This window comes from Eublepharis macularius, chromosome 3 (genome assembly GCF_028583425.1).
Source record: "Eublepharis macularius isolate TG4126 chromosome 3, MPM_Emac_v1.0, whole genome shotgun sequence".
In the NCBI taxonomy this organism is placed as follows: Eukaryota; Metazoa; Chordata; class Lepidosauria; order Squamata; family Eublepharidae; genus Eublepharis; species Eublepharis macularius.
In genome coordinates this window covers 71,911,837-71,928,548 of record NC_072792.1, presented here as the reverse complement: position 1 = coordinate 71,928,548, position 16,712 = coordinate 71,911,837, and the positions used below count along the sequence as shown (strand labels likewise).

Genomic DNA, 16,712 nt, shown 5'->3' with positions numbered 1-16,712 from the left:
TCTCTGAACAAGATGGTGGTAAGAGCTGGTAATGCCCATATATATGCCCATATATGGACTCCCAACTATTTATTTAAATAGCCTGTGCCTGGACTATTTTAATGATTGTCTTAAGATTATTATTTATTTTATAGTTGGTTGGCTGTTCGTGGGGGCCAGCAGGCTCTCCTCCAGCCATCATCCAAATCAAGATCCCTACTGCACCACTCCCAGAAACCTTACCTGAGCAGGCAGCAGGAAAGGTACCAATAATAAATAATAGCTTGGCCCAGAGCCTGGCAGCAGCCCTGGAACTTGGAGTAGATCCCTATCCCACCACACACAAAGAAAATTCAAGCTCCAATGCACTCTCTCTATCAAAATGCCAACAGCAACTGTCTCTCCACTGTCTGCAAAGCCAGAGCTGGGAGCCCCCCTCCCCCCTGCTCTTTGCTCCCTTGTAACAAATTTGGAGCTCCACACTTGAAAGGAAGACCTGCCTATCAAGCTAAATTGGGCTTAGATTGGGTTTCTAGGGCAACAGCAGGAGTTCAGACAGAGTTCAGACAATCCCTGCCTAAGTTGCCAAGGGAATTGATTGCAGGTGCCACACTATCTGGCTTGACGAACAGCAAGATGAACCACAACGAACAAGGCTTGCAATGACCACCTGTTCATTTAGAATGGGGCCTCACGAACAGCTTGTTTGCGAACAGCAGATTGGGCTGTTTGTGGCTTTTTTTTGTTCATATTGCTGTTCATACCCATCTCTAGTTGTTAGCTGCCCTGAGCCCATTTGTGGGGAGGAGGGGTTATAAATCAAATCAATCAATCAATAAAATATAGTCTACATAGACTCTTCAGGATCAGGTCCAAGGAATGGTTGGCACTGTGCAAAATATGAGAAAGAAAAGGCAGCTGTGGGGATGTTGTGCAAGATAGCCTTACTATTCAAAAACAGGTAAGCACTGGCTCAGCAAAGAGAGGAATAATTCTTTCTGAGTAATTAGAATGAATTACCTGTCTTTAGCTACAGGACTGATACTGGGCCTTGCATCTTCCTGAAACAACAACCACACTAGGGTGCCTGCAGGAAATGTCATGCTGTTCTTATAGGCAACCTTCCATTACAGTCTGCCCCCTATTTATCTCAGAGAAGTACAATCCTTCTTGTGGAATGTATCCTGAGAGAAACTGAAAAAGTAGGTTTGCCATACCACAGAAAATGCTATTCTCACCAAAGGAAGATGTTTTTCTGGGAAGCTTAGTACACATTAGTTAAAGCTGTCTGTATTTTATCTTGGCTTCGCTTCAGGTTTAATTGTAATGTACAAATGTTTTTAATAAAGCAACTTTTAAATATTTGATAGGAAAGTATGTTTAAATCTTTTAATAGGAACAAGAAACCACTTCTTTTTATATAACTTCAACCTGAAGGCACTACAGCGTATGGTTTGTGCAGAACCAAGACAAACACGATTTTTATATTTTGGATGCATAATCCACCAAAAAGGGTTCTCATGCAAGCTCCATTGAAATGAATGGAGGTTGTTCAGCTTTCTCTTCTAAAAGAACTTCTAAATACGCAGGAGAACTATAAGCTAATGCCAGTAAAGAATAACAGATATCTTACCGAAGGAGGCCGTGGATATGTGTCATATGGTGGAGGCGGGCTATCTTGTTTGGGTGTAGATGGTGTGTCGACTTCTTCTTTATCACTCTCACTCCAGTAATCTAAGCAAAACATGGATTCCAAGTTTAAAGAAAACCATAGTTTTATCATATGCATACAGAAGAAATATGCAAAAAGTGCCAATACATGGAATCATTTTTTAAATCTGTTTGTTTATACCCTCTATATTTTTCTAAATATGAATATGAAGTATCAATTTACCATGGTTCCCATGTCCTTAGACAGAAGGCTTCAAATGCAAAGGATATGTTTAAATTCCATTGAAATCAGTGAAACTTTAATATACCTAAGTTTTGTTGACTGTTCTCTTAGATGTTTTTGGTGTCTAATCAGAACACTACAAAATACAATAAACCTGTCTATGAAAACTGTGGACCATCAGAATTTTCTACAATGCTGTTTCAACAGTTCAACAGAGCCAGTTTGGTGTAGTGGTTAAGAGCACGGGACTCTAATCTGGAGAACTGGGTTTGATTCCCCACTCCTCCACTTGAAGCCAGCTGGGTGACCTGGGGCGAGTCACAGTTCTCTGGAGCTCTCTCAGCCCCACCCACCTCACAGGGTGATTGTTGTGGGGTAATAATAGCATACTTTGTAAACCGCTCTGAGTGGGCATTAAGTTGTCCTGAAGGGCAGTATATAAATCGAATGTTATTATTATTATTATTATTTTCAACAAACAAAGGTGTTAGTGGAAAGTATGTGTTGTTATATGTATTTAAAACTAACAGTATGTGCTGAATTCCATGCAATGCCAGAGTATAATGTTAGTGGAACTGGATTTTCCATGTTCCCCCATAGTAGCCACCTATGAACCTTGAAAACGATGCAAAGGATTGGTGGACCTGCATGGCTGACAAGCCAAACAATATGAATAGTTACACTGAGGAGGGTAAAGTTAGTGCTGATGTTTTAACAGAATGGATCTAACTCCATATAAGTAAGTAAAAATCCTTGAAGGAAGGGACGGTGAAAAAGCCAGGTTTCCACATGCAGCATTGCACTACATATGAAATGTACCAGCACAAAGAAATCCTTGATGAAGTTAGTTTTAGGTGGGCAGCTACAGTAGAACAGCAGGATTTGAATCCAGTGGCATCTTAGAGATGAAAAAATTGTATCTGAATTCTGAAGGAGAGAGCTCTAACTCTCGAAAGCTTACACACTGAAAATCTTGTTGGGCTCTAACATGTCCCTGAACTCAAATCTTGATGAAGTTAGTTCTCATGATAACGTGAATGATAAAAAAAGAGGAAAACATATTCCTCAAAGTTATTTCAAAATTAGTGCACAAGATGCAGGAATAAATGAAATAACAAAAGGACATTATGTAAACTATGTAAACCAAACATTATGTAAACCAAACATTATGTAAACCAAAATACCTGTTGTTGAATCATGATAAATAGTCTTCATAATTACAGTGAAAACTTTTTATCTAGTAGTCATGGGAACAGCAGTTGCTGGATTCACAACCTTATTGCTCTGCCCCATCTTTTCCCCAGAAGAATCCACAGCAACCAAATCCTACTCATTGGAAATGTTATAGTGTCAGCCACACCTGGTGAGACCCTTCCCCCTTCTCCTAATCTATGGAGCAGGCAGACAAGTGGACCAGCTACCTGGGACCTCTCCTGCAGAGATGGTTCTCAAGAGCTCAAGGGAGGCTGGATGGTAGTGATGGAGAAGGCACCTGGGGATCTTCTCATCCGGCAGCACTTCCCAGAAACATCAAGCTGGCCAATAGGTGGGAAGGAGTGGGGCCCACACATACCCAAGGATGGAGTGATCTGGTGGTTGAGGTGGAGGAGCTTGCCCTCTGGGTGACACCGACTGAGTGTTCCAGATAATTAAGCACCAGAGAACAAAGCTTTTACTGTATTTTTGTTTCAGCATAAGCATGCAAGATTCTTTAAATCCAGCTTTTAATAGAATTTTATTCTTGGCATCTCTGGGTTCTATATAATCTCTGGGTGATTAGGGCAGAAAGCTTTTCATTTTCTCTCTAGAGTATTTTTCTTTCATATACGGGATGGGAGAAATTATTCTTGCTTTTCTCTGAAGTGCTAGCACCAGTGTAAGCCAGAAGATGGAGTGCCTAGCACTTTCTTCAGAAGTGTCATTCTTAAAGTTGCTTCACATATAGCATTATTCTGCTCTGGAAATAATCTCTAGGTTGCACATGTAGTATCCCAGGAGGTCAGGTGTGTAGGAGTAGGCATACCTATTCAGACAGCACACAGGATGCTTGGTTAGTCCCAACAGCAGACTTCTTTATCGCTCCCAACAGGGAAAAGCACTTGCACACAGACAGGGTACTGCCCAACTCACACATAGAACTAAACCCAAGAAAGGCACCACCTACACATACTTTGAGGGGGGGATAGTAACAAATGCCACTGCTAAATTCACTACTGTGAAAAGTATAATGACTGAAGTGACCCTGTTATATTGTATCTCTTAATGTACTTTAATTAATGCACTACTTGGCCAATATTAGAGTCAGAATTTTTTTAAATGAAACAAGCCCTTAGGCTAGTTACCTTCAAAAATGGGTATATTAAATGAACATTTTATAAAAAATATTTTACTCATCATCCCTTTCTCATTGTGAAGTCAAGTATGCACTGGATGTCTTACAATGTTTGTATGCCTTTTAATAAATAAATAAAAGCAATAACTGAATACATTGAAATGATGACAAATAGGTAATGCATAGAATACAGACAGTGGGTTAATTTAAGAGGTAAATAAAGGGCAACAGAGTAATCGTACTATACCTTGTTCTTGTTTGATCCTTTCTCTTTCTGCATACCCAGCAGCTAGCATATTAATTCTGTTTAGCCATCTGAAATATTTTAAAAATATGAGACATATTTTAGCAATTTGTGGGTTTGTGTGTGTGTTGACCTGTACATGTTAAATATGTAGGTGTTGGGCAGTGTACATAAAGGGGGAACAAAATTGAGTATGTTGACCTTCTCCCCCCCCCCCCCATGTGTTTGCTAAAACATGGCCACAGGCCAATTTGTATACAAAGTACTTCCCCAAAATTTCTGATTACAGGAATGGAACCTACACATGTATTTGGTACATGCATAGGTCATGTGGCCATGCTGTGCTAAGTAGGGCAGGCATGTTCTCTATATGTATATTGTCTGTATTCACATGCGTTAAACTTACGTTATTTTAATTTGGAAAAGATTGTATCCTTTGGTAGTTGTATTAGCTAGGACGTTCAGGTATCTAGAATTTTCCTGTAAACATATTTTGATGTGACCCTGCTTCAACTGGAAAATTTGCTGTTCCAGCTTCTGAAGAACAAACTCTATCTGATAGATTTAGCCAATATATATATTAAAACCTTATTTTTCATGCTGCCAAGGAGGGAACAAGTTCATTCATTACACAAAGAGTATCTTCATTTATTGCCTATTTAATCTAAAGCCACACTATCATTTATTATAACAAAGAGAAATGAGAAAGTCTGGCTGTATCAATTAGGCAAAGGAAAATCCTCTCTTAGGTTAAATGCTCTAACCTTTGTAAGCAGTGTGAATTAAAGCTCTTCTTCTTTTATTGCAATTCTGTCATTGGGAGAATCAATTGCCTGTAGGAACAGATTTTCCCCCAACCTATAATGCTGTCACCGTATTCATGATCCAAAGATTCACACCAAATCAGATTCTCCATTCTGCAGGCCGGGCTAGGCCGGTCCGGGCCAGGCCAGCAAATCAAAAAAGGTTGGACTAAGGGGAACCATATAATTGTTCTGGCATGAAAAAAGCAGTGCATGCTATCTGGGGTCCACAGCACAGCCCCCACAGTTGCCAGGAGGAGGAGACGGGAGACAGCCAGGAGACAGCTGCCCAGTTGCCCCAGCAGGGTCCCAGGGCCAGAACCTACCTACACAGGAGGGAAGGAGGGAGAGAAGCACCAAGCCTCAGAGGGTTAGAAGGGGCAGGTGGAGGCCAGCTAGTCCCACCCTCCAGTGGGAGTCTAGGAGGCCAGGCAGGGAGAGTGGAGCCAACTCAGAGGGGGCCAGAGAAGAGGGAGAGGGAAAAGGCAGTGGGGACAGACAGACAGACAGCAGCTGACCAAACAGGAACCTTACCAGCCAGGACGAGAGGCAGCCTCAGCAACCCAGAGCCACACCCCAGCCTGCAGCCCATCTTGAAAGCAATAATCTAGCCCAGAGGAGGCCAGGAGCAAAGCAACACCAGGTGGAGCTGCCTGAGGCAATCTGGGTGAGAAGATGGGCAGTCAGCCAAGGAGGCTCAGCTGGACCTGGCTTCAGCCATCAGCCCAGCCAGTGAGGCTGGGTAGCCAGCCAACGAGGCACAGGTGGCCTGGCCCAGTGCTTCCAGCCAAATGGGCACAGGTGCAGCTGCCTAAGCCAGCTAGGGCCATGGTTAGAAGGCAGCAGGAGGGTGTGGCTGGCAGGTAGAGCATGGCAAGGCTGAGGGGATAAAAGGGAAGCCCTCCCACAGGGCAGGGTGGGTTGAGTAGGAGTGATGAGATGTGAGAGAATGCAAGGGGGGGGGGGAGAAGGAAAGCTGATGAAGGAGGAGAGGAAGAGTGATGATGGGGTCAGGTTGAGCAGGCCAGCGAGTGGACTGAGAGGGAAGCTGGGTGAGGTATACCACCCCTTGTTCTACAGAGCAGGGTCCTGCAGTATCCCTGACACCCCTTTGAAGTCAGAGCCTAGCCTGCCAGTGCCCCGCCCAGTGGTACCCGCGGCAAACCCTGACACATGCTTTGCACGGATTTCAGGCAAGAACGACTTGTCATTGCCAGGACAAGGCTCTGCAAACAGCTGGGGGTTATTTACATTGTAAAACCATGTTCATTCTAAATAAAGCAAGGCAAAAAAAAATCAAGAGAAAGATTGTATTGCCCATATGCCACTAAAGAATATCCAGCACAATGCCTATACATGGATTATAAAAGCTATTAAAAGTGCAAACATTTATAACCAGCTTGCTGGCTAAAATGCCGTTTTGTTAGTGTTTGTATGGAGGGCAAGTCATCTGGGAATTAAGTTACAGAATGTATTCTGACAAAGGAAAAAAAAATACTCTGGGCTTGTAGAAGATCAGCATGAGAGCAATGAAAATTTGAGACACTAATCCTTTTGCTTATAAAACTGAGGTAAATGTATTTGAATAATTCCCTGATGTCACCAATACCAACATTCATTGATGCCATAGTACTCAAATTTTCATTGCTCTCATGCTGATCTTCTCCACCTCCACCTGCCCCTTCTAACCCTCTGAGGCTTGGGTTCTTCTCTCCCTCCTTCCCTCCTGTGTAGGTAGGTTCTGGCCCTGGGAGCCTGCTGGAGCAACTGGGCAGCTGTATCCTGGCTGTCTCCCGTCTCCTCCTCCCAGCAAGTCTGGGGGCTGTGCTGTGGACCCCGGACAGCATGTACTGCTTTTTTCATGCCAGAACACACAGAACAATTATATAGTTCCCCTTAGTCCAACCTTTTTTGATTTGCTGGCCCGGCCTGCTGTAGACTCTGCTACCTTGGTAAAGAAAGAGCTATTTTATTAAAGTAAGTGAATCACCAGAATTACAGAATTTATACTGGCCAAACCAGCTGAAAAGAGGACAAAATTAGAGGGAGAAATGAATGATAACCATGTCCCTAATAATGAACACACAGACAACACTGACAATGTATTGTCGAAGGCTTTCACGGCCGGAGAACGATGGTTGTTGGGGGTTTTCCGGGCTGTCTTGCCGTGGTCTTGGCATTGTAGTTCCTGACGTTTCGCCAGCAGCTGTGGCTGGCATCTTCAGAGGTGTAGCACCAAAAGACAGAGATCTCTCAGTGTCACAGTGTGGAAAAGATGTAGGTCATTTGTATCTACTCAGGAGGGGTGGGGTTGAGCTGAGTCATTCTGTAAGAGTTTCCCAGGGTGTGGAATGCTAATGGCGGGAGGCTTCACTGTATCCTGAGGCGGTTCTTTTGCATATGGATTGGTGCTTGATGTGCTAATCTTCTCTGCAGGGCTATTGTCGGGTGTGGAGTGTTTTGTTGGCCTGGTGTTTTTCAGAACTGGAGCCCATGCTCTGTTCATTCTTAAGGTTTCTTCTTTCCTGTTGAAGTTTTGCTTATGCTTGTGAATTTCAATGGCTTCCCTGTGCAGTCTGACAAAGTAGTTGGAAGTGTTGTCCAGTATTTTGGTGTCCTGGAATAAGATACTGTGCCCTGTTTGAGTTAGGCTATGTTCAGCCACTGCTGATTTTTCAGGCTGTCCAAGTCTGCAGTGTCTTTCATGTTCTTTTATTCTTGTCTGGATGCTACGCTTTGTGGTCCCGATGTAAACTTGTCCACAGCTGCAGGGTATACGGTATACTCCTGCAGAGGTGAGGGGATCTCTGCTGTCTTTTGCTGATCGTAGCATCTGTTGTATTTTTCGGGTGGGTCTGAATACTGCTTGAAGGTTATGCTTTTTCATAAGCTTTCCCATCTGATCAGTAATTCCTTTGATATATGGCAAAAACACTTTTCCTGTAGGAGACTGTTTTTCTTTGGTTGTTTGATTCATCCTGGGTTTGATTGCTCTTCGGATTTCATTTCTGGAGTAGCCATTTGCCTGAAGTGCGTGGTTTAGATGATTAATTTCCTCATTGAGAAAGCGCGGCTCACATATCCGTCTTGCACGATCCACTAATGTTTTCATTATGCCTCTTTTCTGTCGGGGGTGGTGATTGGAGTTTTTGTGTAAGTACCGATCAGTGTGAGTTGGTTTCCTGTAGACCTTGTGACCTAACTGAAAGTTTGCTTTGCGGATGACCAAGGTATCCAGGAATGAGAGTTTTCCCTCACTTTCTTTCTCCATTGTGAATTGTATGTTCAGGTGGATGTTGTTGAGATGATTCAAAAACTCCATCAATTCTTCCTCCCCATGGCTCCAAATGATGAATGTATCATCCACAAACCGGAACCATACACTGGGTTTGTGGGGTGCTGATTCTAGAGCTGTTTTTTCAAAATGTTCCATGTAGAAGTTTGCTATAACTGGGCTGAGTGGGCTCCCCATGGCCACCCCATCCATCTGTTCATAGAATTCGTTGTCCCATTGGAAGTAACTGGTTGTCAGACAATGATGGAATAAGGCTGTTACATCCTCTGGGAAAATCTGATTAATCAGTGCAATAGTGTCTTTTACTGGAACCTTGGTAAACAGGGATACAACATCAAAACTGACAAGTATGTCTTGTGGATTGAGTTTCAGAGAACTGATTTTGTTGATGAAATCTGCTGAATCTTTGATGTAAGACGAGGTTTTCCCGATGTGGTCCTGCAGGAGATCTGCCAGATGTCTAGCTAATTCATATGTCGGTGAACCAATGGCACTCACAATGGGTCGGAGTGGGACTGAATCTTTATGTATTTTGGGGAGTCCATATAGTCTAGGTGGCTGTGCTTCTGTCTTGCATAGTTTGCTGTGCGTGTCGGGATGTAGTGAGGAATTCTTGATCAGCGCATTTGTTAGCCTGGTGATTTTGCAAGTGGGATCTCGTTTTAGTTTTTTGTAGGTGGAGGGGTCCAGGAGTTCCTTAATCTTCTTTTTGTATTCCTCCGTTTTCATGATCACTGTAGCATTGCCTTTATCAGCTGGTAGAATGATGATGTCTGGATCTGCATTGAGGGTCTTGATGGCATTTCTCTCCTTGCGTGTTATATTGCTGGTGGGAAGCTTTGCCTTTCGTAGAATCCTGGCTGTCTCTCCTCTTATTTCCTCAGCTTCCTCTTCAGGTAGATGACGGATGGCAGCTTCTACATTTGCAATGATGTCTTCCACAGGAATTCTGGTGGGGGTGACTGCAAAGTTTCCTCCCTTTGCCAAGATGGAGGTTTCTTCTGGTGAGAGTTGACGGTCTGTCAGATTGATGACAATGCGTGCATTGTCGAGCATTGGGCTTGTCTGTCTTTTTTCCTGTAGTTTGTTAAACTTCTGCTTCTGTCTGGATGTGTGGTTGGTAAACACTTGTTCCATCTTCCTGTAGGTGAGATTATCGACCTTGTCCCAATCCTGACTTCTCATTTTATGGCTGGTGTTGATATGCAAGCAAAATAGCTCCTTGTCTGTGGCAGCAAGTTCTCTGCGGGTAGTGTGGATTCTCTCACGTAAGAGGGCCTGTTCTAGACGGTCATAAATGCGGTTCGCCTGTGTGGTTTTGAAGATTCTTTTAGTTGTGAGAAAGGATGGAATGGTTCTTGTGTCCCTGCAGCGTAGAAGAAAGGTCAAAGAACAGAGTAGATGTGCTTTCTTGTTCCGAAGTGTTTCCAATCTTCGGGTCTGTTGGAATGTTTCCTTCCCGTAGAGGTGTTCGATGTATTGTCGAAGGCTTTCACGGCCGGAGAACGATGGTTGTTGGGGGTTTTCCGGGCTGTCTTGCCGTGGTCTTGGCATTGTAGTTCCTGACGTTTCGCCAGCAGCTGTGGCTGGCATCTTCAGAGGTGTAGCACCAAAAGACAGAGATCTCTCAGTGTCACAGTGTGGAAAAGATGTAGGTCATTTGTATCTACTCAGGAGGGGTGGGGTTGAGCTGAGTCATTCTGTAAGAGTTTCCCAGGGTGTGGAATGCTAATGGCGGGAGGCTTCACTGTATCCTGAGGCGGTTCTTTTGCATATGGATTGGTGCTTGATGTGCTAATCTTCTCTGCAGGGCTATTGTCTGGGTGTGGAGTGTTTTGTTGGCCTGGTGTTTTTCAGAACTGGAGCCCATGCTCTGTTCATTCTTAAGGTTTCTTCTTTCCTGTTGAAGTTTTGCTTATGCTTGTGAATTTCAATGGCTTCCCTGTGCAGTCTGACAAAGTAGTTGGAAGTGTTGTCCAGTATTTCGGTGTCTTTTGGTGCTACACCTCTGAAGATGCCAGCCACAGCTGCTGGCGAAACGTCAGGAACTACAATGCCAAGACCACGGCAAGACAGCCCGGAAAACCCCCAACAACCAACACTGACAATGTTGTTAAAAAAAATCTATAGCGTTCCCCTCTAACTGTTAAACTCACTTATGTGACTCATGAACTATACTATAGCAAAAGCTGTTGTGGCAACTCGATTATTCTTAAAGTGACTATATCATTAGTAGTAAAAGTAAACAACAAAGGAAACAAAACAGAAAATAAAATGTTAATTTATAGTAGCTGATGAATGCCCTTAATTTGTGCAACAAATTGAACAAATCCCTTTTGCTTCTTGACTGTAATGAAACTTTAAACCCATTTGTTTAAACTTTCATGCAAAGAAATCTAAATAGGTCTTAAATAGAGTGAAAGTTAAACTTTGAGTTTAGTGGGGTTTGTGTGTGAACAGCATGATTTCTATACCACATTGAAGTATTTTTTCAAGCCCTTTGTGATTCTAATATTTAGACAGAAGGGCTAGAATACATAATTTATTATAATCAAATGTTATCATTGGAAATTATGCAAAATACCCTAGAATCCACCAGATGTAAAGTATTTGTATCAACAACAATAATATAATATGTACAAAAGACCCAATGAGATTATAAAATCAGCCATTCGGTTTTGTGACATATTGTTGTCTGTTAGTAACAGCACCTAAGTACCTCAGTGCAGTGCATAGATGAACATGGCCACCTATTATGCTCGCAAAAGGCATAATCAGAATTTATATGTGTATTTGCACATACTTGTCATGTGAGAGGAAACTGTGATGAGTTGATAAAATGAAAAAATATCCAATATTTTCTTTGGCTTCTTCTGAGTCATCCTTGATAACTGAGAGCGGAACTACAAGTGACAAAAGGCACAGGTTGGACACTTGTCAGCTTCCCTCAAGTTTTGATGGGAAATGCAGGCATCCTGGTCTTGCAGCTTGACTCTCTGACTGCTGTCCAATGGACTTTTCAACTGTCACTTGTCCAACATTCCGCCAAGCTGCCTACATTTCCCGTCAAAACTTGAGGGAAGCTGACAAGTGTCCAACCTGTGCCTTTTGTCACTTGTAGTTCCGCTCTCAGTTTCAAATTCAAGGATGATGGTTTACATAGACTAAGTTTCACTACCTGTTCATATCATCTAGATGTTCAGCAGCAAAATAAAAGCTTTTTATCTTAGGATGACAGGCCTTGAATGCACTGCAGAAGGAAAATAATACAAAACACAGAAAGTTACATATTAAAGCATAAAACATTTTTTCACATTGAAGTCACCAATTCATTTTTATGTGCTTAGATTCAATATTGACAAAAGTCTAAAGGTAAGGATATTTGCATTTAATAACCTTTGGGGATAAAATCAAAAGGTACTTTTTAGAAGACACATTAATAACATTAACCATATCTAACTAAATAACATATTACATCATTAATCCAAAGAGAGTATAAATTCTAACTTGAGTCACTGAATGTTTATTACACAAATGTAGGAGTTTATTCATCATGGAAATTGTTTGGCAGGCAAAGGTGTCATAAAAGTTTCTGAAGAGAACACTAGTTGGCCAAATTTGATTTAACAGAAAAGCCCCTATGAGTTTTTATACTACAGTGAGTCAGGCATTCATTTCAGTTTAAAAACTGTGTTGACCAATTTTGCCAAGCTGTTGATTTTACAATAAAAAAGTCAGTCACATCCAAAGTCCTTTCCACTTCAACCAAATACCAAAATAAATTTTGTCCACCAGTGGAGCATCATATGAATCTCCAGGCCTTAGGGGTTTAGACTGGCTCAAGGCTCCACTAATTTAAACAGGCATTGAGCCCAGCATACTTGCTAAATTATATCCTGTGAGACATCTGAAAATACCTTTCTCCTAACTGAGGATCAAGGTTTACAAAAATGTAACGTATCACAGATTAACAACATATGTGTTCTAGAAACACAAACTGTTAAAATAAAACAATTAAATTGTCTAATCCTCAAAATCAGCATTTGTGACTAGACATAGGCACGGACAGCAATATGAACGGAAAAAACCTATGAACAGCCCATTTGTCTGTTTGCAAACAAACCATTAGTGAGTCCCCATTCCAAATGAACAGGTGGTTGTCGCAAGCCTCATTCGTTGCGTTCGGCAGCGGCTCGTCAAGCCAGACAGTCTGACATCTTTCAATCAATTTCCCTGGCAAGAGCAGGGACTGAACTCTGTCTGAACTCCTTCTGGCTTTAGCCCTTCAGCTTCCAGCAGACAGTCCAGATTTTGCCACTCAGAAGAGAAATAGACAGCAAAGGGGGGGGGAACCCATGGATCATACCTTTCCTGGGGTGCAATCTCTCTGAAACTTAGGGGAGTCTTCAGAGGACACTGAGGACTATGTCCCCTGCAAATTTGGGGGGGGTATTGAACATTGGGAAGGTCAGCTTTGTAACCCCTCAAAGTAGCTTCCAACAGGCAGTACAGTTTTTGCCACTGTGAAAAGAAAATGACAACAAAGAGGGCACCACCAGCTGTCCCAGTGCGAGAGGCATGGAGAGAATCTCTCCATCCCTCTGGCACTAGGAAGCAGCAGCCCTGCTGCACTGGCTCTGCCCGTGGTCAGAGGGACAAGGGGAGTCTCTCTTTATCTCTCTGACAGCAGGCAGAAGCGGCCCTGCAGCGGTGGCAGCTCTGCCCGCTGTCAGAGGGATGAGGAGATTCTCTCTTTGTCCCTCTAACAGTGGGCAGATGCAGCCCTGCGGTGGGGTGTTTGTAATTTTTTTCCCATTCATGCCCATGTCTAGTCGAGACTATCAACAAAAATGCTTTTACCTTACTTTTAAGTACTAGAAACAATAGGTTTCTCTAGTAAGATATAATAATGATGATAATAATCTTATTTAGCAGTAGTAAAGAAATGCATAAAGCATATATTATTAAGTTACAAGATATTGTCTCAAAATACAGAGAGTTTCAGCCTTTAAAATGTATTTATTGTTAAATGTTACTTCCAAGAAACTTACTATTTCTTGCGACATTCACTGGCTCTATCAATTTTAAATTCTGGTAGGCTGATGAATCCCTCTGCTTTTTCATCCTATAGAGATGAATACATTAAAGAAAAATAACCATTGTTGTAGCCAATTAAATCACAAGACTAAATATACTTACCGTTTAACGTCACAGGATAAGAGTCCTGTATTTATTACATTATCAAAACATTAACAAGAATCAATGGATGCATGTTAATGGAAAGGTAGGTTAAAATATGTACTGATGGTGTAAGTTTCCTTAACCAGGCAAACTGTGGCTCCCTGGAGCCATTTCAGGTCAGAAAATGGTAAAAGGGAGGAAAGCTTAAGCTTCTTTCACTTAGAATTGCCCACTTCTTGGCAGAGCCAGGAGATCTCTCAGAATTGCAACTGATTTCCAGACTACAGAGATCAGTTTCCCAGGAGAAAATGGCAGCTTTGGAGGGTGGACATTATGGCATTATATCCCACTGAGGTCCCTCCCCAAACCACACCCTCCTGAGGCTCCACCTCTAAATCTCCCAACCCAGAGCTGACAAGCCTGTTTTCCCTGACTGCCACTGTCTTTGTCAAAATCAGGACTGCACACATCTGGGAATGTGGTCAATGGACTGACCACAGGGATCACATGAAGGCTTTATGACAGGTGAATTGCCCTTTAAAGTTATTTTGTAGGCTAAGCATTAAATTTGGTAATATTGTTACAGCTACATGCCTCCACCAGCCATAAGTACTTCTACTCAGATACAATGATCTGTTCATCTTGCATTGCTGCCATGAATGTGGCCTCTTTATTTTCCCTTATAATGACAAAACAGAAAGGACTGGAATCTTACAGAGGATAAGAAATCTTAGTACATTGTTAAAAGGACTTATAATGCTATAGTCCTTATAATGCTGTAGTAGAAGAGCAAGATTTGGCTCCAGTAGCAACTTAAAAGATCAAGTAGATTTCCAGGGCATGAGCTTTTGAGCATCAGAGCTCCCTTCATCAGACACTTTGCTATAGTGATCTACCAATTTCCAACATAAGCTCCCCGCAAGCTCTCAGCTTTGTGAGTATGAGGGGCATAGTGGCTGCAGTGGCCAAAGCAAAGAAAATGACACCGATGATGGTGGGATCTAACAAAATGCACACCTTGCTGCCCACAAAGTGTCCAAAGCTGTTTTGACTGCAATTCTCCCAAGGAGGCCATATCAAACCAGTAAGGGGAATGACCATGTGAAAGTGGGGGGAAACACAGAAGCAAGATGAACAGAGTACAATGACATGTGAATACTACCAAAAACATTGCTGCTGTAGGGAGGACAAGGCTTTAGGTTCTTGCTTTTCAGGCCACTGTTAGAGATGGGCATGAACCAGAAAAAAAACTAACCATGCGGTTCATGGTTCATCGCATTTCATGAACCACGAACTTTTACGAACCACCCCTGGTTCGCGAACTGGTTTGTATGGTTCGTGAAAACGTCACATCCAGGTCAGCAAATCGTCATTTCTGGGCCAGCAGAAGGTCACTTCTGGGTCAGCAGAAGGTCTGCAGGAAGTCCATCCCCTGTTACCTAGGAAACTGATTGATCAGCGCTAGGCTGTCTGCAGTGACGAACCAAAAAACGAACCAAACGAACCAACCTCAAGTTTGTGGTGGTTCGTCAGAAATGGGCTCTGACAAACCTCTGGTTCATGAACCACGAACTGGCCCGGGTCACCACGAACTTTGGTTCGTATTTCGGTTCATGCCCATCTCTAGCCACTGTCTGCTTCATTTCAGACATTTAGCAAAGCTGTCTCTTCTCCAGCTTCCAAATACTTTTCTTTCCTTCTCCTAACTCACAGCCTCTTCTTGCACTGCCTCACTGATTCCTCTGTCCTTTCTCCCGAGCCTCTTTCTTTTCCTGCATGTTCCTCTTTTTCAGTTCACTACCCTTCTTCCAGTTTCCTTGCTCCTGGGCTTTTGTCCCTTGGCTTCCATGTTTTTTGAGATCTCTTCCTCATCCCTGGACTGTCCCTGGCTGAGTTTTAAATTCCTATTAAACAACGTTCTACTCTGTTACAGAATTACAAAAGAGTGCAAGTGAAGAGTCCAAGCTATCACATTTGTTGAAACAATCAGTGTTGGAGGCTGAGACAATACAATACAGATACTGAGTTATTTGCATATAGCATTTACAAACTTTTGTATGAGAAGGAAACTACAACAGACAAGAGATTGCTGTGGTTAATTAAAAATCTCTATACTGATTTTACTGGCCAAGTGCAATGTAATAGTGAAGGTCACTTAATTGCCCCCTCCTCCATCGTCCAGGAGGTTCAAAAGAGGTACCTTCTAATACCATCTTTATTTAGCTTGTATTTTTCTGATCACCCAGGTTTTTTTAATTGAGCCTTCTCTTGCACTTGCCTAAATTATTGAACATTTCAGTACCTCTCTAGATGCAGACGACTCAGTCTCCTGAACCTAGATCGGCCTTTTTCTAGGCCTTGAAAATGTTCTATACTTACTGTATGTATGAGGACCTATCAATTTTTTTTTCTAAAATTAAAATTAAGTTTGCGTTTCACTCTTTGATGAAAAGAGACAGGGATACATCTCGCAGGTTTCCTCTTTTAGTTATCTGGGTGTTTTATTTCAGTCTACCTTGTTTGGGAGATGTTATAAACTGGTCAGTCAGAAATCTATGAAGACAATTTTGCATTTCTTTTTTTCTAATACGGCACAGTACATCCCAGCAGTTATTAGAGTTTTCAACTCAGTGGTGATTTCTCAAGTTTTGTATAGTGTCCCTATGTGGATTTCTGCTGTAGATAAATAGAGTCCTAATTCCTTTGGGCATTTGGAGGGTTCCCAAGGTGCATCTAATCATCAGTCCTTCATTATGAATTTGTTCTTAGCTCTAGAGAAGCCTGTGTCTGGTTATGGGCCTTTAATTTTTGGTTTCATCTATTTTTCGAGGCCCCTGAGAGTAGCTTGGTAAACCTAATCTGCAGGGACTGTTATAAGGCTCCCTGGTTCCAGCTTTTTGAACAGAAGTTATCTATTATAAATCTCAAGATGGAGGAACTTTTTTTCTTCCTTGGTAAATCAATGTAGAAAACAGGTGACCAAA

At 42.3% G+C, this 16,712-nt stretch overlaps 1 protein-coding gene across 4 annotated transcripts in view; it reads right to left on the bottom strand.

The window, feature by feature from the left end:
- CNKSR2 (connector enhancer of kinase suppressor of Ras 2) overlaps positions 1-16,712 on the bottom strand; it is a 281,178-nt gene that overhangs the window by 63,088 nt on the left and 201,378 nt on the right. For all 4 annotated transcript variants that reach the window (XM_054973601.1, XM_054973600.1, XM_054973602.1 and 1 more), the window contains 4 exons: positions 13,599-13,672; positions 11,726-11,797; positions 4,453-4,520; positions 1,613-1,713 (listed from right to left, as the gene is read on the bottom strand). In XM_054973601.1, the coding sequence (XP_054829576.1) occupies positions 1,613-1,713; positions 4,453-4,520; positions 11,726-11,797; positions 13,599-13,672 (315 nt within the window). The remainder of the gene's footprint in view (positions 1-1,612; positions 1,714-4,452; positions 4,521-11,725; positions 11,798-13,598; positions 13,673-16,712) is intronic.